The following is a 21,645-nucleotide window of genomic DNA, read 5'->3' as shown; positions in this document are numbered from 1 at the left end:
AGATTGGGCAGTCCCTTTTTAGATGCTGCCGCCGTGCCCTCTGTAGATGCTGCCGCCGTGCCCTCTGTAGATGCTGCCGCCGTGCCCTCTGTAGATGCTGCCGCCGTGCCCTCTGTAGATGCTGCCGCCGTGCCCTCTGTAGATGCTGCCGCCGTGCCCTCTGTAGATGCTGCCGCCGTGCCCTCTGTAGATGCTGCCGCCGTGCCCTCTGTAGATGCCACACACACTCCTTGTAGATAGTGCCACACACCCCCCCACTAGATTGCTCCATTGGGGCTCCCTCTAGGAGTGGAATCCCTAGCCAGAGCGTTGCCGACACTTTGACCAGGGATTCCTCTGCTGGAGGAGCCCCTGACGTCACTGTCCATACACAGTGACGTCAGGGGATCCTCCTGGACCGGAATGTGCTGTCAGGGGCAACCCCAAACCCGGGGTCCCAGAGCGGAGCACTAGCATAGGCTCTGCTACGGAACTCTGGGGAAGCACCTGATATCAGCGTCCATATATTGAGTCCCGGAGAAGAGCCGCTTCTAGCACTTTGCCTGGGATTCCAGCTCTGCTCCTGACATCACTGTTCATATATGGACAGAGATGTCAGGGGCAACCCCAGAGCTGGAGTCCCGGGCAGGAGCGCTAGTAGCGCTCCTACTGGGACTCCAGCTTTGCTCCCGACATCACTGTCCAGCTCTGGGGAAGCCCTAAACATCGCTGTCCATATGTGGACAGCGATGTCAGGGGCTTCCACAGAGTCCCGGAGCAGAGCCTATACTAGCGCTCTGCCCGGGACTCTGGCTCTGGGGAAGCCCTAAACATCGCTGTCCATATATGGACAGCGATGTCAGGGAATTCTACAGAGTCACGGAGCAGAGCCGATACTAGCAGCTCTGTGTCAGGCGGGCCGCAGATGACAGCCTCAGGGGCCGCGTGCTTGAGACCCCTGCTCTATGATGTCTAGATGCCCCATTAGGGCATATGGACAGGTGTTCTTTAGGAGACAACGCCTTTAAAATACCGCACACTTAACATTAGTAAATTTATCATTTGATCAGAGGATTTCTCTGTGGAATACCAATGACAGACTTTTTTCCTAAGCAAAGTAGTTACTAGAGTCTGAATTAATGCATGGGTCTCCATTAAGATGTATAAGCAAATATTTATAAAGCTCTATTGTGTCAATTTGTTACTGGATAGTTGAAGTTCATTATATTATATATTTTCTTTTTTTATTTATATTTTTTGTGTGTACGTTGCACAATTGCATTAGTGCCAGGTATACTAGATTGAATATATCTTTTTTTGTGAGAATAGTGAAACTACCCTTGCCACTTCCCATTCAAGATATATTGACATGTGCAGCTATTACCACCATACACTGAGATTTACTACAAGCCTAAAACGTTTCGGCATGATAGTTGTTTACCATGAAAACTTTACTAATTTGATGCAAAATCCTAATTAAAGTTCAGCATAGCAATTCTTAATAGAAATAGAAAATACAAATCGAAAAACAAAAAGTTAAGACTGATACCTGGGTCACTACCAGCAAGCATGTCTAGTGGGTTCACAGTCTGCTCATTACTCTGACGGGTCAGTGGTTCCTTGGATGGCACTACAGAATTCCCTTTTTGTTTTACAGGCTCATCTTTTTTTGCAGCCTCATCGAACCTGAATTTGGTTCTCATTTTCTTAGCATGTTGATGATTTTTCCAGGAGGATTTATCCTTGGCCCCACCTGGGCCATTTCTCATTCCCTTCATCTTACTGCAGGGGCACACAAAGTATCATTCAGTAAAAATCAAGTAAAAAAGTCATAAGTCAAGGTTGTAACAGCGCTAACTAGGAGAATTGGGGTAATTAAAAATATTTTACTCTCTAAAACAAGTAATAACACAAGGTCTAACTAATAAAATGATTTGAACAATGGCAGCAAACAAAGCATCGGTCACTCAGACTCAATCACTTTTGAAAAAGTCTGAGTAGGTGGAAGGTGTCATCACTTACAGCTCCTTTCAATAGGAGCCGCTAACTCTCCTGACATGCCTGTTTTAGTAAATATTTGCATTCCACACAATTTAACAAAACTGGAGCATTTCTCCTTAGACCTCTGCGTTGCGCCAAAACAGGGACATGCTCCTTTGAGAAGGGGAATGGTAATCCCCAGTACACATTGAGTTTTTGGCACCGCATTGAATCAACGCCAAGAAATGGACCCCCATTGATTTCAACGGAAGGCAGAAAAGTTTTTCTTCCTGGACGGCTTTTGGTCGCTCTCAGGGGAAAAAAAAAGGAGGCGTGCTCATTTTTAGAGAGGTTTTCACCTCGGACCTCCCATTGAAAGCAAAAATGGCAGTTTTTTTAGGCAATATTTGCATTAGCTTCAACAGCTTAAAAAATCAGCAGGCAAATAATACCACACAAAACATTGAAAAAAAAGCGTCAAACAACCCTGGCAATTCAAAATCTGCCTCAAAATTCCATTATCTGTGCTCTACTATTAAGCCCTGCCTCTGACGAGGCTTAATAGAGTACTTACGGCAGACCTGGAGGCCTAAATGCCTTTGACTGCCATGGCACTTGATTGGAGAGGTAGGACCAAAGGAGCCCCAACCCGCTATACAACCGCTCAGATGCCGACGTCGATAATGACGGTGGCATCTGAGTGGCTAAATGGCTGGGATCAGAGTTATCTCCAATGCCGGTATACGCAGCCGATTGTCAGCAATATGAGACAGCCGGTACCCGCCGCATATGACGCGGGACTCAGCTCGTTTACCTCGTAATCTCGCGAGATTACGCTTGGCTTGCTGGAATCTCACAGAAAAGATTCAGAAGTGTCAGGATTCTGAATACACATGACGTCCAGGCTGGAGGTCATGTGTATTCATTATCAGGACACTTGTGTATGTGGCTGCACATTGTTCTAGTAAGAACACTATGTGCTGTGTAAATGAATGGAGAGGAGTGCATGACGCTGATTGGTCACTGATTCGTCAGCATCATACACTTTTATTCACAACGCCCAGCTAGTAAAACAATTAAACACGCCCAGTTAAAAACACAATATACGCCCAGTTGGACATACGAAAAAAAAAAACACGCCCAGTTGTCCATTTCAAAGCTCATTTGCATATATATAAAATAGCTGATAACTTGGCCAAAAATGCAAGTTTTAAAAAAAAAAAACAAAAAAAAACACGTTACTGTTATCTACATTGCAGCGCCTATCACATGCAGGGCCGCCATCAGGGGGGTATTAGGGGTAGTGGTGTGAGGGGCCCGGCCAAACCTAATTGAAAGGGGGGCCCGGCAACTGCCTCGACATTCTTTTGGTAGGAAAAAACGGGCCCCTGCAATGGGGCCCGTTTTGTTCACCAAAAGAATGTCGTGAGCTGCTGCTGCTGCGGGCCCCCTCCCCTCGTCATGGGGGGCCGTCAAACCGTCCACCCGCGCGCGCGCACCCGATCGCGCGCACAATGAAACTCCCGCGCGTGCGCACTCGCGAGCGCGCATCCACGAACGCCCGCACTGGAGACCGCCCGCGCGCGCACCCGCGATCGACCGCGCGCGCACCCGCGACCGGCCGCCCGCGCACCCGCGAACGAAGCGCGCGCAGCCGCGGACCCACATGGACAAAACTTACCTGGAGCCTGGCTGGAGGTGAAGGACTGGACGTCTGGACCGAAGACCTCCCCTGGAAGACATCGCCGGAAGAGGACTGGAGTGGGAGCAGCTCTTCTGACAGTGAGTAAATTATCTCAAAGTGTTGTTTATGTATGGCCCTGTTCACACAGTATTTTGCAGGCAAAAAAAAAATCTGCCTCAAAATTCCTTAAAGAATTTTGAGGCAGATTTTGCCCTGCCCACACTATCTTGCCGCGTTTTTTTGCTGCGTTTTTTGCCCGCGGCGATTGGAGGACAGCAGACAAAAAACGCAGCGAAAAATGCATTTTCTGCCTCCCATTGATTTAGATGGGAGGTCAGAGGCGGAACCGCGGCAAGAAAGGACGTGCTGCTTTTTCTTTTTTCCGCGACTGGCTCCCATTGATTTCAGATTAAATCAATGGGAGGCGGTTTTGGAAGTTTTTTGGTGCCGATTCTGACGCAGTGTCCGAGTCAATATCAAGGCCCAAAAACTCTGAACTGGGCCTTATTGTTAGGGCTTATTCAGACGAACGTGTAATACGTCCGTGCAACGCGCGTGATTTTCACGCGCCTCGCACGGACCTATGTTACTCTGGTGCCGTGCGGACTGTCAGTGATTTTCACGCAGCGTGTGTCCGTTGCGTAAAACTCACGACATGTCCTATATTGGTGCATTGTTCGCGCATCACGCACCCATTGAAGTCAATGGGTGCGTGAAAATCCCGCCCAGCACTTCCGCAGCCGTATAAACTATGAATGAAATTAGAAAAGCACCACGTGCTACAAACATACAAACAGAGTGTCATAATGATGGCGGCTGCGCGAAAATCACGCAGCCGCGCATCATACGCTGATGACACACGGAGCTGTTATGGAACTTTTGCATGCGCAAAACGCCACGTTTTTTGCGCGTGCAAAAAGCACACGCTTGTGTAAATCCGGCCTTAGGGTAGGAACACACTAGGCATGAACGCTGCGGATTTTATGCAACACATTTTATTGTGGAAAATCCGCAGCGTATTACAGTCGCAGCCGAGTGGATGAGATTTTAACAAATCTCATCCACACGCTGCAAAAAAAATGGACCTGCCGTGTGGCTTTGGCTTTTTAAGCCGCAGCGTGTCAATTTATTCTGTGGAATCGCCGCTCCTCTGTTGCGGAAATGCTGCGGTTCTGCCGCAAAAATCACACAAGAGAAGAAAAAAAAGGTACTTTTTTAAATTGATAAAGTTTAGACTTCCCCCGGCCGTAGTCCTGGTGACGCGATCCTCTATTCTTAGCGCAGCTCGGCCTCCTGTCATGACGTTTCATCCCATGTGACTGATGCAGCGGTCACATGGTCTACAGCGTCATCCCACGAGGCGGGGCTACGTTCAGAAGAGAGAGATGCGTCACCAGGACTACGGCCGGGGCAAGTCTAAACTTTTTTTTCCCTGCAGGATTCCCGCAGCGGACACGCCTCACGAAACCTGCGCCGCTATTTGGTGCGGTTTTGCTGGCAGAATTCCCTGCGGCTCCCGGGATAAGCTGTGTAGTTTTACTCAGCATATCCGCCTAGTGTGTCCCTTATGATGTCGCTCCTGGAGCTGCTGCCGCTCTCTAAATAGGCAGTTGGTCCAGTAGAATTTGGAATTATTTTTTTTTGTGAACCAGCTTAAAAAAATACAAAACGTTTGTGTTAGGGCCTGTTCACATCACTGTTCGCTTCCGCTCCGGGGTTCCGTCTGAGGTTTCTGTCGGGTGAACCCCGCAACCGAAAGTGAAAGTGACAGCACAGCTTCCGTTTCAGTCACCATTGATCTCAATGGTGACGGAAACATCGCTAATGGTTTCCGTTCGTCACCATTCCGGCTGGTTTTCGGACGGAATTAATAGCGCAGTCGACTGCGCTAATGGTGATGGAAACGGAAGCTGTGCTATCACTTTCACTTTCCGTTGCGGGGTTCACCCGACAGAAACCTCAGACGGAACCCCGGAGCGGAAGCGAACGGTGATGTGAACAGGCCCTAACACAAAAGTTTTGTATTTTTTTAAGCTGGTTCACAAAAAAAAATAATTCCAAATTCTACTGGACCAACTGCCTATTTAGAGAGCGGCAGCAGCTCCAGGAGCGACATCATAAGGGACACACTAGGCGGATATGCTGAGTAAAACGACACAGCTTATCCCGGGAGCCACAGGGAATTCCGCCAGCAAAACCGCACCAAATAGTGGCGCAGGTTTCGTGAGGCGTGTCCGCTGCGGGAATCCTGCAGGGAAAAAAAAGTTTAGACTTACCCCGGCCGTAGTTTAAGTGACGCATCTCTCTCTTCTGAACGTAGCCCCGCCTCCTGGGATGACGCTGTAGACCATGTGACCGCTGCAGCAGTCACATGGGATGAAACGTCATGACAGGAGGCGGGGCTACGCTAAGAATAGAGGATCGCGTCACCAGGACTACGGCCGGGGCAAGTCTAAACTTTTTTATAAATTTAAAAAAGTGCCTTTTTTTTTTTTTCTCATTTGTGATTTTTGCGGCAGAACCGCAGCATTTCTGCAACAGAGGAGCAGCGATTCCACAGAATACATTGACATGCGACTGCAGTCACACTGCAGGTCCATTATTTTTGCAGCGTGTGGATGAGATTTGTTCAAACCTCACCCACTCTGCTGCGACTGTAATACGCTGCGGATTTTACACAATAAAATGTGTTGCATAAAATCCGCAGCGTTCATGCCTAGTGTGTTCCTACCCTAAGGCCGGATTTACACGAGCGTGTGCTTTTTGCGCGCGCAAAAACGTGGCGTTTTGCGCATGCAAAAGTTCCATAACAGCTCCGTGTGTCAGCAGCGTATGATGCGCGGTTGCGTGATTTTCGCGCAGCCGCCATCATTATGACACTCTGTTTGTAGCTCGTGGTGCATTTCTGTTTTCATTCATAGTTTATACGGCTGCGGAAGCGCTGGGCGTGATTTTCACGCACCCATTGACTTCAATGGGTGCGTGATGCGCGAACAATGCACAAATATCGGACATGTCGTGAGTTTTACGCAGCGGACTCGCGCTGCGTGAAAATCACTGACAGTCTGCACGGCACCATAGAGTAACATAGGTCCGTGCAAGGCGCGTGAAAATCACACACGTTTCACGGACGTATTACACGTTCGTCTGAATAAGCCCTAACAATAAGGCCCAGTTCACAGAGTTTTTGGGCATTGATATTGACTCGGACACTGCGTCAGAATCAGCACCAAAAAACTTCCAAAACCGCCTCCCATTGATTTAATCTGAAATCAATGGGAGCCAGTCGCGGAAAAAAGAAAAAGCAGCACGTCCTTTCTTGCCGCGGTTCTGCCTCTGACCTCCCATCGAAATCAATGGGAGGCAGAAAATGCATTTTTCGCTGCGTTTTCTGTCTGCTGTCCTCAATCGCCGTGGGCAAAAAACGCGGCAAGATAGTGTGGGCAGGTCAAAATCTGCCTCAAAATTCGGTGCGCGGTTCCAGGTGGTCGCCGGTGCGCATGCGCGGGAGTTTGCGGGTGCGCGTGATCGGTCGCACAGGCGGCGGTGTTTGACGGCCCCCATGACGACCCCATGCTACCCAGGGCCGCCATCAGGGGGGTATTAGGGGTACTGATGTGAGAGGCCCGGCCAAACCTAATTGATAGGGGGGCCCGCAGCTCATGACATTCTTTTGGTGAAAAAAACGGGCCCCATTGCAGGGGCCTGTTTTTTTTCTACCAAAGGCAAGTCGCGGCAGTTTGCCGGGCCCCCCTTTCAATTAGGTTTGGCCGGGCCTCTCACATCAGTACCCATAATACCCCCCCTGATGGCGGCCCTGGGTACCATGATATAGTACTGGACGGAGTACCGTTAACAGGCGGTGCCACGGTAGGGGGGCCCAGAAAATGTAGCTGTAGGGGGCCCTGAAATTCCTGATGGCGGCCCTGATCACATGCAATAGGAGATAAGGATTTGAGAATCTGGTGACAGAGCCTCTTTAAGATGGAGAAAAAAGAAAAAAGGATTGCCTACTAGGTGGACCTTATCTTTAATATGCCCTGACAGGGCAAATAAAACAACATGTACCAACAATACACCTTAAAGGGGTTTTCTACCTTCTGACAACTGATGACCTATCCACCGGATAGGTCATTAGTACATGATATGTGGGGGTCCGACACAAGAACAGATCAGCTGGTCCGGTGCCTCCGTGCACGGGACGTACATGCCGGAAGCAATTGGCTCCGGCCACGGAATAGCGGCCGAGCTGCAGTACTGCATTCAAGCGAATAGGAGCAGAGCTGCAGTTCTGCAGCATGACCTCTATGCTAGGTATGGAGCCAACTGCTTCCGGCTTCGTACGTAACATTATGTGCCATAACATCTGGTGCCCGCAGGAAGCAGGAGAAGCTGATTAGTGTCGGACATGCACCGATGATATACTGATTACCTATCCTGTGGATAGGTCATCAGTTCTCAGAAGGTGGAAAACCCCTTTAACATTGCACTAATCGTTAAACATCTACAAGACTAAGCGGATACAAACCCAAACTGTGCCGTTTTCAGCACATCTCCTCTATCTTCCTTTGCTTTTTGGAGATGATTCTTCTTCGCAATGTTTTGTAGAGTTGGGTAGTTTCTACAAACGTGAAAAATAATTATACAGATAAAGAAAGTATACACAAGTCTAAATGGATGTGAGATCCTCCAAAATAATTTTTAAAAATAAAATAGTGAATTGAAAAATATACTAAATGTTTAGAAAACATAGCAAAGACACGCAATCTTTACACACAGTAGAGAAACATACATGTTTCATAAGTGTTTTGCTGCAAGCAGTAAGTGGTAGACATTTTTCCTAGGACTCAAACTTATTTATAGCAACTGCTAGTTAAAGGATTTTCTGATTGTGTAACTAAAGTCTAATAATTGTATAATAAAATGTTATGCTACATTCCAATATACTTTACTTAGTCATTCCCAAGATACCTGCTTGCTTTTAGTGAATGGAAACATTCTTGTTTAGCGTCAACTAGCAGAGGTGCAAAGCTCATACAAGAACATGAACTCAGACGTCATGAGCCTTGTGTCAACAGGACATGATCAGAAGAGGTTTTCAGCATCTAGATGTAAACAAGGAAATTTCCATTCACTGAAAGCAACCACAGATCTTGAAAATGGTTAAGAATTAAATCCTAAAGTACATACGGACGTTTCAGAACTTTTAAGATATACAACTTTCTTAATCTACACACAACCTGAAACCCCATTTTAACCATTATGGGCTACTCAGGTTTCCCCATGTCTAAAAGTCATTCCAAACAATATAAAAGGCCAGGTCAGAAGTCCATTTACACTAAAGGGGCCTGGTGTTTATATCAACTAAAACGCCTTTGTTAATTTCTCTCAAGTCTTAATAACACAGAAAATAATGAGACCGCTGTAAGTTTTCTTGTGAAATGTTCTATTTTCAAATGTTAGTCTCAGAGGCCAGAAAGGACTGTCAAATAGATTCAGAGCTACAGACTCAAATGGAAGTTGGCTGTAGTTATAGTTCTACGCAATATACCAAATTACAGGAGACATGGAATTAACTTGACCTTTGTAGACAGACAAAAAAAAAAACGAAAAAAAAACGCAAATGCTTGTTCATTGCTTGGAGTAGGCACTCATCCCGGCAAGCAGTTACAAGGTCAGATTTTTAGCTTGTACTACAGATTTCTATGACAACCACCGTTTCTGGATCACAGAAAACTATCAATTTTGCAACAATAGAAAGTGAAGTAACTGCACTAAACAGCAAGCAATTCAGGCAATTGAATTTGTTAATAACTATCATTTGAATTCGGAGTTATTACCTCACTCATATTAAAAAGGGGATTATTTAAAAGGCAACTTCTTCCAAAATAAATAACCACTTATTTGTCTGTCCTGGTTTAACCTAGTCCTACGTTTAGTGGATATTACACATTTGGGGGCTACATATGTCGTGGAGAACAAAGAAGTCCCTGCTCTGGCTTTATTAAAAGACAGTACTCTTATTCCAACAGTTGAGTATTTACTCGCAGGTGGATTAGTGTTGCTGGGATTGTTGCTCAGCCAAGTTGAATGGCAAAACTTGTCAATCTTTGCATCAGACATTTGTCATATGCTCGATTTTTCGCTATTGAGTTGACTTTACCATCATTCACCGGTGAGATCAATGGGCACCCAATTATGTTTTGTTAAGCCTAAGTGTTGCAGTTCTCCCATTGGAAAGCTACGATCGATAGGGCTTCCAGTAGCAAGATCAAGATCTTGCGATCAACTGTTGGCAGAGGAATTGACAAAGCTGACGCATTTCAGCACAAGTCAAGCTCACAATACCTAAGCCGCCCACGGTTCTACCACAACTAAGTTAGATCCCCTATGATCATCTAAGATGGGTCCAGTAGAACCACAAGACGTCTGGGTTCTGTAGCCGCAATATAGAGGCTAAAATGTACCTGCCTGTCTTGCAGCTTGTCTGAAAGCTGCCTCAACCAGATCAATGGTACATGGTCTGCGACTAACGGAATAATAGTTTTGCCAACAAAGATTTTATTACTTCACCAATATTATGTCTTTCCATTTTAGGAAGATTTTAACCAAAGCAATAAAATCCAAGAGGTGCATACAGATATGTTCACATAATATGAACTTTCTGCTTCTTGTTAACTCATTGGCATCATTGCAGTTGGCAGATTCAAAGAGCTGACAGCTCAGCACTAGTCAGATGCACACCGCTGTAATATGGCACATGCTTACAGCCCCTGCTGCGTACATCTGCCGAGATTTTGCACATATTGTACATTCATACTGTTGGAACGGCTGACAACCAGTTGTTATATTTTTAAAGCGAACCTTATTCTTTGTTTTAAAAGGAGGAAATACCACCTTTAAACAGATTAATTTATGTTAGAATCATTCAAGGGTTAATCTCCTATAAAGTGATGGAATATCCTAGCGATATTCCACCACTTTATGATTAGGGGCTCCGACCTCTTGGACTGGAACGAATCTGGAGAACAATGGGGACAGCTGTATCCAGTTCTAAGTTTTTCCTGCACACATTCACTTGAATGGCACCGTGCTGCAGATCTCTGCACAGCGGGCGGCCACGGCGCTGATGTAAAGGGAAAACCAGTGAAGGGAACGCAGTGCTAGATCAGCGCAGCAGCCCCTTTATTTTCTGGATTGGAAGGGCCCCATTGATCGTAAAGTGATGGTCCATCCTAGCAATACTTCATCACTTTATAAGATGGGAATAATCCTTTAAGTTTAAACTTGCAAGCTGGTTAATTATTACAAAAATCAACACTTTGGCATAGATTTGACCCGATTAAGATAGGAAAAGTGAATCAAGCACTTGGACCAGGGGTGTTAACATCCAAGAGCTTAGTTCAGTTGCACTGGTACCCTTTTCTAGAATTTTATAGACTCCAATAATTTGTATAGTCAACATGGCTTGGCTTACAGATCATGTGGTCCTTAGGCTTTCAAGTCTGATTATCTTGATATCAAGTACAACAGTTTTTGCAAATAAGCCATGAGGGGTTGTTAACCCCTTAACAACTGGCGTATAGTGTTTTTACGTTGCCCGCTCAGGGTAGTTCTTCTGAAGCGACGCGTTTCCACGTCGGCACTTAAGAACTTTCCTCGCATCGTGAGGGGTGCTGCTGAAGCCAGGGCTGTTAGTAACAGCCTAGGGCTTCAGGGCAACGTTCGGAGACCACTAGCAGTTGTCTCCGATCATATTTAACGCCTCAGATGCGGTGCTGAATAGCGGGCGCCGCATCGGAGTGATTTTAGAGGGAGGGGCTCCCTCTCTCATCCCACTGGCATCCCCGCATGCATCGCGGGTGCTGATGGGATCTATGGCAGCCTAGGGGCCTAACAAAGGCCCCCAAGTCTGCCTTTAGTAATAGCTTGTTAGAGCATGCCAGAGGCATGACTTAATAGGTGCCTGTCAGTTTTACACTGACCGGCAATAATACACTGCAATACAGAAGTATTGCAGTGTATTATAATAGCGATCAGAAGTTTGCACAGTAAAGTCCCCCAGCGGGACTAAAAGTAAAAAAAAAAAAAAGTTAAATAAACTTTGAAATAATTGTCCCAAGTAAAAAAAAACAAAAAATAAAAATACTTTTCCCCCTTACAAAATACTTTATGAAAAAAAAAGTAAAAAGTTACTCATATTTGGTATCGCCACGTCAGTAACGAACCAAACTATAAAATGATAACATTATTTAACCCGTACGGTGAACGCCGTAAAAAATCTAATAAAAAACAACGCCAGAATTGCTGTTTTCTGTTCATCCTGCCTTCAAAAGAATTTGATAAAAAGTGATCAAACAGTCGCATCTACTCCGAAATGGTACCAATACAAACTACAAGTTGTCCCGCAAAAAAGAGCCCTCATACAGCTGCATCGGGCAAAAAATTAAGTTATGGCTCTTAAAACATGGCGACACAAAAGCAAATAATATTGAAAAAAATTTGTTTTTACTGTGTAAAAGTAGGAAAACAAACAAATCCATATAAATTTGCTATTGCCGCAATCGTAACGACCCGCTGAATAAAGTTATTATGTAATTTATACCACACGATAAACGGCGTAAAATTAAGACGTAAAACAAATGGCAAAATCTCTGGTTTTTTTCCAGTACCCCACTAAAAACAATTAAAAAGTTAAATCAATAAATTATATGTACCCCAAAATGGTGCGATTATAAAATACAACTTGTCCCGCAAAAAAAAAAAAAAGCCCTTTTACAGCTATGTCGACGAAAAAATAAAAAAAAGTTAGAGCTCTATGAATGCGACGATGGAAAAACTTAAAAAATTGCTTGGTTATTAAGGTTTAAAATACCTTCGGTATTAGGCCTCATGCACACGACCGTAGCCGTGTGCACGGCCGTGATTTTCGGGTCGGCAGGCTGCGGACTGTCAGCCGCAGGCCGCCTGCAAATCGCGGGACATGCACATAGCCGCGGCCATTGTTTTCAATGAGCCCGGCCGCAAAAACACGTTCGTGTGCATGGGGCCTTAAGGGGTTACACAGAAATAAGTGACAATTTGTAAACAACAAAAATTGTAAACAAAAAAGTGTTTAGGTGGAAAACCCCTTTAACCCCTTAATGACCAGGCTATTTTGTGCGTTAATGACCAGGGATTATTTTTTTGTTTTTTCACTGTTGCATTCTAAGAGTCTTAACTTTTTTTTTTTTTTATTATGTCGACATAGCCGTATAAGGGCTTGTTTTTTGCTGGACGAGTTGTATTTTTCAAATGCATCATTTTTGGGTGCATATAATATATTGATTAACTTTTATTAACTTTATTTTAGGAAAGAATTGAAAATAAACGGCTATTCCAGCATTGTTTTTCACGTTATAAATTTACAGCGTTTACTATGCAGCATAAATAACATGTTACCTTTATTCTATGGGTCCACACGATTATGGGGATACCATACATGTGGAGGTTTTAGGTTTTTCTACGTTTGCAAAAAAAAAAATTACTTGTTTTTGCATCGTCGCATTTCAAAAGCCGTAACTTTTTTATTTTTCCGTCGATGTAGCCATGTGTGGGCTTGTTTTTTTTGCAGGACAAGGTGTAGTTTTCATTGGTAGTATCTTGGTGTACATGGGACTTATTGATCAACTTTTATTTTTTATGGTGGGAATGGGAGCAACAAAGGAACTTTGCCATTGTTTTTTGGACGCCATCCACCCAGCGGTTTAATTAATGCGTTAACTTTATTGTTTGAGTCGTTACGATCGCGGTGATACCATATATGTGTAACCTTTTTTTTTTTTTTTTTTTACACTTTTACTAAATAAAACTACTTTTTGGGGAAAAAAGTGATTTTATTTTTACTGTAATTTTTTTTCCCATAAACTTTAGTTAAAGAGGCTCTGTCACCAGATTTTGCAACCCATATCTGCTATTGCAGCAGATAGGCGCTGCAATGTAGATTACAGTAACGTTTTTATTTTAAAAAAACGAGCATTTTTGGCCAAGTTATGACCATTTTTGTATTTATGCAAATGAGGCTTGCAAAAGTCCAAGTGGGCGTGTTTAAAGTAAAAGTCCAAGTGGGCGTGTATTATGTGCGTACATCGGGGAGTTTTTACTACTTTTACTAGCTGGGCGTTCTGACGAGAAGTATCATCCACTTCTCTTCAGAACGCCCAGCTTCTGGCAGTGCAGACACAGCGTGTTCTCGAGAGATCACGCTGTGTCGTCACTCACAGGTCCTGCATCGTGTCGGACGAGCGAGGACACATCGGCACCAGAAGCTACAGTTGATTCTGCAGCAGCATCAGCGTTTGCAGGTAAGTAGCTACATCGACTTACCTGCAAACGCTGATGCTGCTGCAGAATCAACTGTAGCCTCTGGTGCCGATGTGGCCGACACGATGCAGGGCCTGGGGCAGGAAGTGAGTGACGTCACAGCGTGATCTCTCGAGAACACGGCTGTGTCTGCACTGCCAGAAGCTGGGCGTTCTGAAGAGAAGTGGATGATACTTCTCGTCAGAACGCCCAGCTAGTAAAAGTAGTAAAAACGCCCGATGTATGCACATAATACACGCCCACTTGGACTTTTGCAAGCCTTATTTGCATAAATACAAAAATGGTCATAACTTGGCCAAAAATGCTCGTTTTTTAAAAATAAAAACGTTACTGTAATCTACATTGCAGCGCCTATCTGCTGCAATAGCAGATAGGGGTTGCAAAATCTGGTGACAGAGCCTCTTTAACTGTTTTCCTTTTTTTTGTCCCACTATGGGACTTCCCCATGCGATCTGCTGATCGATTATATAATGCTTTGGTATACCAAAGTATTATTGCCTGTCAGTGTAAAACTGACAGGCAAGCTATTAGGCCATGCACGTATGTGCACCCCTGTGTGGAATATCTGCAAGGTGGCAAAGTACTGTGTACAATAGAGTAGGGACAGTCTATTATGAGCATCACTAATAAGAATAAGCCACCCCTGATATATAGTAAAAGTAACGAATAGTAATAGGAATAAAAGACACATACTTCCGTCTCTCTTCTCTCCATTTATTGATTTCATCTGGTGTGTCCAGTTTTATTCTCTTGGCACCAGGTCCATGCATCTACAACAAAAATTTATAAATAAGTGGTATTATGTTGCATGTACAAATACAGCTAAAACCCACTGATGACTAGCAAGGACCATATGCATAAAATTCTCAGATTGAATCTCTACCAGAGATTAGATGATCACAAGACATCTTGCTCCTCAGAGGAGCTGTAACATTTACACAGGCTGAATTGGTGGCCACATTATAATTTTGTTACAACAATGAACTTTTCAGTTCAGTGTCAGCACTCTGTGCTTTACCCAACGTGCACAGGACTGGGGGAACCCCAAACTAAATAGATTATAGAGGAAGAGAACTACAGATGTTTCCTCCCTTACCTTCTCTCTAAATTCGACATAACCGGAGAAGTATGGCGAAAGATCTTAAACAAAAATGTAAAAAAAAAAAAAAATGTATACCTGACGGATGCCATCCATCGTCCATAGACTCCCATGTTAAAAACTGTATACGTTAAACGTTTGTTTTTTTTTATCATGGGAGTCTATGGCCAACGGATGGCATTCATCAGAGGCATCTCTCAGCCATTGGTTGGCCATGGACTACCATGTTTTAAAAAAAAAAAAAAAAAAAAAAAAAAGGGACGTTTAATGTATACTTTTTTTTTTATTTTTACTGGATGTTGTGAGATTATTTTGGAATTAGTATTAAGACAGATCGTATAACGTAACAGAATTCAAGAAAAAGTAAGGGTGGACACATCTGTGTTGCTCAAAACCATCTTAAACATCAGGAAATCCTTTGTTACTTTGAAAAAGCACATTCTCTATTCTAGGTCTGGTGGAGTCCATAACTATTGTGCTCATTTTAAGGCGAAAGGGCACATTGTATCCATGCAGGTAAGGCTAGTTCACGCATCAAGGAAGCACTGCAGTAACTTACATTTCTCCAGTGAAATTGTACCAGCTTCTCATGGGCTCTGAAATTGCAGTCGGCTTCTTGGCACTGTCAATAAAGAAACGTCACTTACTCACTATGGTGTTATAAAGCACTGGCACAAACCATTTGACGACATTTATACAGGGATGTGTTTGTTGAAAGCATAATAGTGAAACTTTAAATTCATGAAGCAAAAGGCAATCACCTTGTATATAGCTCTTAGACTTATGTCCACTTGCAGATGTGGAGATTTTTAAAGTCAGCCACGTTTGGGCATGGGGCTTACAGCAAATTTATACACCCACAAGCTTTACAAAATGCTTTAGGTTTTATTCTCCATGTTTCTGGAAAATGGTAATTAAAACTTTCAAAAAACTTTTGACGGGTCATAGATACATGTCAGAAGTATAAGTTCGCTAAAACAAAGCCGCAGAAGCAATCAGGTGAGCGCTGTGCTGCTTAGTTCCTGATCAGCTTTTCTCGGTGAGCCGATCAAGTTATGCATGGGCTTAATAGAAAGTCTATGAGCCTGTGCACCGTTCGATCTGCTTTCTAAGACTACCCCTTCAATGCCACAGCACGATGCTCACAAAGTATGCCCGGTACAGGAACATATCTCAGGAAACTATGTTGAATTCTCACGCTTTTATTACGATCGTACCTTGACATGCTGCATTACATGCTCCTCATACTTTTCCTCGTTCTTAAAGCCTCGGTCACAGGTGTCACAGAAATGTGAGTAAATAGGTTCTTTTTTCTTCCTTTTCTAAAATCACAGAAAATATTGATGAAACAATGTAAACAGTATAGAACACTGACTTCATTCATCTGCTCTCCTTTGATCCCACGTCTCATATTACAATTAAAACAGAAATATATAAAATAAATCTGTGTCACAGGGGCTCAACCGTGTTGCTCCTCCTCCACTTCTCAGGTCTGTAAAACAACTGGATGCAGCAGTACCCTCTCCCTGCCCTGTCTGCAGTAGGACAAAGATTATTAAGCCCCTCCCCTCAGGTAGGTACTCCCAGCACCTCAGTTGTTCCCTAGCGAAAAATGGAACAGATCAGCAGGATTTCTAAAAGACTGAAAATCCTGCAGACTGACAAACATTGAGGGAAAATGTACCTCCTGTTTACTTTTATCATTTATTTCTAGGTTTAGTGTTAATTTAACCGCTTCGTGCATGACGACGTGCCATTACGTCGTGGTGAGGGGTGACATATGGAGCGCACTCCATACGCTGCGAGGAGCAGCTGACACCAAGGCTAACAGCTGGAACAGCGATTGTCCTGGTTATTTAAGCTCTCAAATGCTGCGGTCAATGCCGACCGCATCATTGGAGACGCTAGAAAGAGGGGAGTGTCCCGCTGACAGCTAATTGGCGCCCCGACAGCATAATCGTGGGTTGCCGATGCTGGTCATTGCAGCCCAGGGTCCTAATGAAGGACTGCCTTCACTCTCTCGCTGTTAAGCCCTGCCTATGGAAATGACTATACACTGCAATACATTAGTATTGCAGTGTATTGTACCAGTGATCTAACGATTGCTGGTTCAAGTCCCCTAGACGGACTAATAGAACGTGTAAAAAATAAATAAATGCAAAATAAAGTTTTTAGTGGTAAAAAAAAATAAAAATTTTAAAAAAGTTTAAAAGAATAACCCTTTTCCCAAAAAAAGTAAATAATAATAAAATTAAAAAAAAGTCAAGAGAATTGGTATCACTGCATCCGTAAAAGTCAGAACTATTACAATATTCCATTATGTAACACGCACGGTGAACGCCATATAAAAGAAAACATTTTAAATTCCAAAAATTTCAGTTTTAGGTCAACTTCGCTCTAAAAAAAAAACAAAAAAACTTAACGAAAAAAAAACAACTTAATAAAAATTACAGCTTGACCCGCAAAAAATAAGCCCTCACACTGCTCAATCCATGGAAAAATAACAAAAAGTTATGGCTCTCAGAGTGTGGTGAAACAAAAATTTTTTTTTTTAACAAAGTTGTTTTTTGTTTTTTTTTTAAAAGTAGTAAAATATATATATAAAAAAAAAAAAAAAACTATATAAATTTGATATCACCATAATCGTATTGAACCACAGAATAAAAGTTAAGTTCTCGTTTTTACCGCACAGTGAAAGCCGTAAAAACGAAACCCAAAAGACAATGAAGGAAATCAGTTTTTTCCCCCAATTTCAGTGAGCAAATAATTTTTTTTTCAGTTTCCCCAGTAAATAATATGATACTGTAAATGCTTCCAATTGAAACTACAACTCATCCCTCAAAAAAATAAGCCCTGACACCACTTTATTTACATCTCTTTGGAAGGCAGGTAATTAAAAACAAAAAAATAAAAAAAAATGGCTCAGTCCTGAAGGGGTTAACTCAAGAACTAATGAGTATCAAGAGAAAGAAAACAAAAATTTAAGTGGTATTTGGATCTTTTAACTTAGAGGTTTCCCAGGTTTTTACAGAGATTATGGGTTATGAATGAAGTAAGTGATTTTACACATAACAGCATACTCAATACTTTCTCCCTATATGACTTAAAGGGCTGGGATAAATTTTCAAACAGTTGCAGAATTACTAAGCGAATTACAGCCCAATTTGTTAACTTTGGAACACCCGTTAAAGCGGTTGTACAGGATTAGAAAACATGACTGCTCTCTACCAGAAACAGCAACTTACCTGTCCATGAAAGTGAATGGAGCAGTGCTGCAATACCAAAACGACCTGTTGATAGGTGTGGAACTGTTTTCGTAAGAAAGCAGCCATCTTTTACTTATCCTGTACAACCACGTTAAATTTATACGTTTTATAGATGAAGTTTGACTCGAATTAGGGTGCATGTAAAATAACTTTAATACTACTGCTTCATAACCGGAGCCCAAGAAGAAAATAAAACTCGGCTACCTGGAAATTGCGCTACAGCTGCATCCAGACATATTTATACGCAGAGAAATGTTGGATGTAAAATTACATCCGCACTTTACTCGCTTATAAAACAGAAAGGGCAATGTGTTAGTATACCAATAATGGATTGCCTGTGTCTAACTATCCTGAGAAGTTGCAAACTTAGGGCCTGCCCGCGCATTAACGCAGTCTACCAACTTACAGGCCATGACGGTCTTCCAACCACTAACCTTGATCGCATTTATGATGGTTTCTAACCCCCTCAACCAGCTTTCCTACAGTCCCTTGATTTTCCCTCTCGTACATCACAAGCTATCATTTTTCAGGGGCTGAAATTACAGAGGACCAACTGGGAGATGTTATTAAAACCCTTAAAAGGGAATTTCCCATCTTTGTCATTAATGGCAAATGCACAGGATATGAAATGAATGTCTGATAGATGCGAGTCCCAAATCTGGGACCCATACCCAGATGAAGAAAGGGATATCCGGGATCTGACCATTGTATAGTGGCCATGTTGCAGTACTGCATCTCTGTTCATATTCAAGTGAATAGGCGCATAGCTGCAATAACCCAGCATGGCCACTATACAGTGCACGGAGCCTTCTGCTTCCTGGACCGACCCCTGCATAGCTTCAGACGCCCGGAGGCAGCTGATCCGTGTGTCGGACCCCCACTGATCATATACGGATGACCTAAACTGTGGATAGGTCATCAGTATGAATAAAAACAGCCTCAACCTGGACAAACTCCTTAAAGGGGTTGTCCGAGATATATTTTTATTTTAAATTTAAACACACAATGCACACATTAAGTATTCCATAATATACTTACCTGTGCAATCTTGCTTCTGTTCTCCGTTCTGGCAGCTCTTTTCTGCCGATCACATGTCTTCTGACGTCACGTATTCTTCCTCTTCCACTGTCGTGTCGTATCCCGATCACATGGTCTCACCCCAGCGAGACCTCGGATGGGACACGACACGTCACTGGAGACGTGTCGTTTCTGCTGGTGCCCGCCCGCCCAGCCTATGCATCTTTTCACTGTGAGCGCGCCTATGCGTGTTCACAGTGAAAAAAGTGAAGAGGGACGGCACCTGCGGACTAGAGAGGTACAGTGGCATCTGTACTTTTAGTTCTTCCCCTATCAAAGCCTACACATAGTAGGCTTTGATAGGGAATTATACAACACGATGCAGCACACGGGTCGCATGCAGCCCTTGAGGCTGTTATCTGCTGCCCGCGGGACACCGTACACTGTTTAACAACTGGTTCCCGACCGCTGGCTGTATTTTTACGGCCAGCGGTCAGGGACGGGTCCTTAAAACCCGAGCCATAGACTTTCTACGGCTCGGGTTTTAACTTGCTGCCCGCGCGATCGGGCAGCTGAATGTCGGGTCTCCGGCTGTCAGTGACTGCCGGGGACCCTGAGGAGAAGACAGAAGCAGCTTTAGCTGCTTCTGTCTTCTCTGATGTTTTTTTACACAGCGTTCAATGAACGCTGTGTATAGGACTAGAGGCAGCGGCCCCGCTGTCTCTATTCCCCCCGGTGATCATGTGACTGGTCACATGATCACCATGTGCCGTTACTGACAGACTGCTGCTGGGTCTTACTAGACCCAGCACAGCCCTATTAGTGACAATCGTCACTATGAGAGGGCTGATTTCCCCTGTAACTGGGGCTGCTGTGCAACTCCAGTTACAGTGGAAAAACATGGTGTAAAAGAAAGAAAAAATATATATATAAAGTTCCCCAAAGGTCTTTTCTGACCTTTGGGGGACAGACCATAGTAAAAAAAAAAAATAGTAAAGTAAAGTGCAAAAAAATTTTTAATAATAAATACACATAAAATACCCACCCCAAAAAAATACTGTTCCCCCCGCCAATCATTGTTGTAACGCTAGCGCTGACCCTAGTACCCTAATATAGACATGTAATATATAAAAATTTACGGTAGACAATGACGATCACAAATAAAAGGTCTATTTTAGGGTAAAACTATGTTATTACCAAAAAAAAAATAGCTGAAACTTAAAAAAGCTTATTTTTTTACTATTATTTTCAAACTTTATGAAAGAAAATTCTAAAATGGCAAAAAAGGTGTGTATAAAAACGATAAAAAATTAAACCTGCATTGTCTACGGAAAAAACATTGCAAAAATCACGTCGTTAGCCCAACAAATAAAAAAGTTATAGCCATTTAACGAACACGTGCTAAAAATGGCTAAACGGTGTCTGGTCCTGAAGGCGCAAAATAGCCTGGTCCTGAACTGGATAAGATCTTCTGGGGTCCTGTATCTAAGCCTACATTGTTAGGGTATGTTCACACGAGGGCGTCCATAACGGCTGAAATTACGGGGATGTTTCCGCCTGTTTTTTTTTAAGCGGAAACAGCGTAGCAAAACTTGTAAAAAACGGACCAAAAATGCGTACCATTGATTTCAATGGGAGGCGTCAGCGTCTTTTTCCCGCGAGCAGTAAAACTGCCTCGTGGGAAAAAGAAGCGACATGCTCCATCTTCGGCCGTTTACGGCTCTGACCTCCCATTGACTTCAATGGGAGGCAGAGAAAGCGTATTTCCGTTGTTTTATGCCCGCGGCGCTCAATTGCCGTGGGCGAAAAACACTACGGAAAACGACGAGAAAAACGCAGCAAAAAAAGCCGCAAAAACAACGCCAAAAAGAAACGATAAACGATGCGAAAAAGGCTATGATAAAACGCAACGGAAAACACAGCAAAAAAAAGACGCAAACAAACAAGCAAAAAACGCCAAGATAAACTAAGCGAAAAACTGCCCGAACAAAGCGGCAAACAAAACCGCAAACAGCGCACAAAAAACTCCGGGAAAAATGACGCAAAAATCAACGTGCAGGGAGAGGTAAATCTGCCGCAAACTTCAAGACGGAATGTTGAGGCAGATATTCCTCCGGCAAAAAAACTCAGTGTGAACATGGCCTTAGTGGAGAGAGACATGAGATAGAAGAGGGTGGACGAGGGTGAGGGAGACATGAAGAGGTTTATAGACCTGAAAAGAGAAAGAAAACATAAATGTGAAAAACATAATGGGGGGA

General features: G+C 43.5%; 1 protein-coding gene across 1 annotated transcript in view; it reads right to left on the bottom strand.

The window, feature by feature from the left end:
• Positions 1-21,645, bottom strand: part of NUFIP1 (nuclear FMR1 interacting protein 1) — a 36,444-nt gene that overhangs the window by 6,234 nt on the left and 8,565 nt on the right. The window contains exons 3-7 of the mRNA XM_075850235.1: positions 16,322-16,426; positions 15,664-15,726; positions 14,699-14,775; positions 8,172-8,264; positions 1,529-1,761 (exon numbers count right to left, since the gene is read on the bottom strand). Coding sequence (XP_075706350.1) covers positions 1,529-1,761; positions 8,172-8,264; positions 14,699-14,775; positions 15,664-15,726; positions 16,322-16,426 — 571 coding nt within the window. The remainder of the gene's footprint in view (positions 1-1,528; positions 1,762-8,171; positions 8,265-14,698; positions 14,776-15,663; positions 15,727-16,321; positions 16,427-21,645) is intronic.

This window comes from Rhinoderma darwinii, chromosome 2 (assembly GCF_050947455.1).
Source record: "Rhinoderma darwinii isolate aRhiDar2 chromosome 2, aRhiDar2.hap1, whole genome shotgun sequence".
Classification (NCBI taxonomy): domain Eukaryota; kingdom Metazoa; phylum Chordata; class Amphibia; order Anura; family Rhinodermatidae; genus Rhinoderma; species Rhinoderma darwinii.
This window is presented reverse-complemented; position numbering and strand designations above follow the sequence as displayed.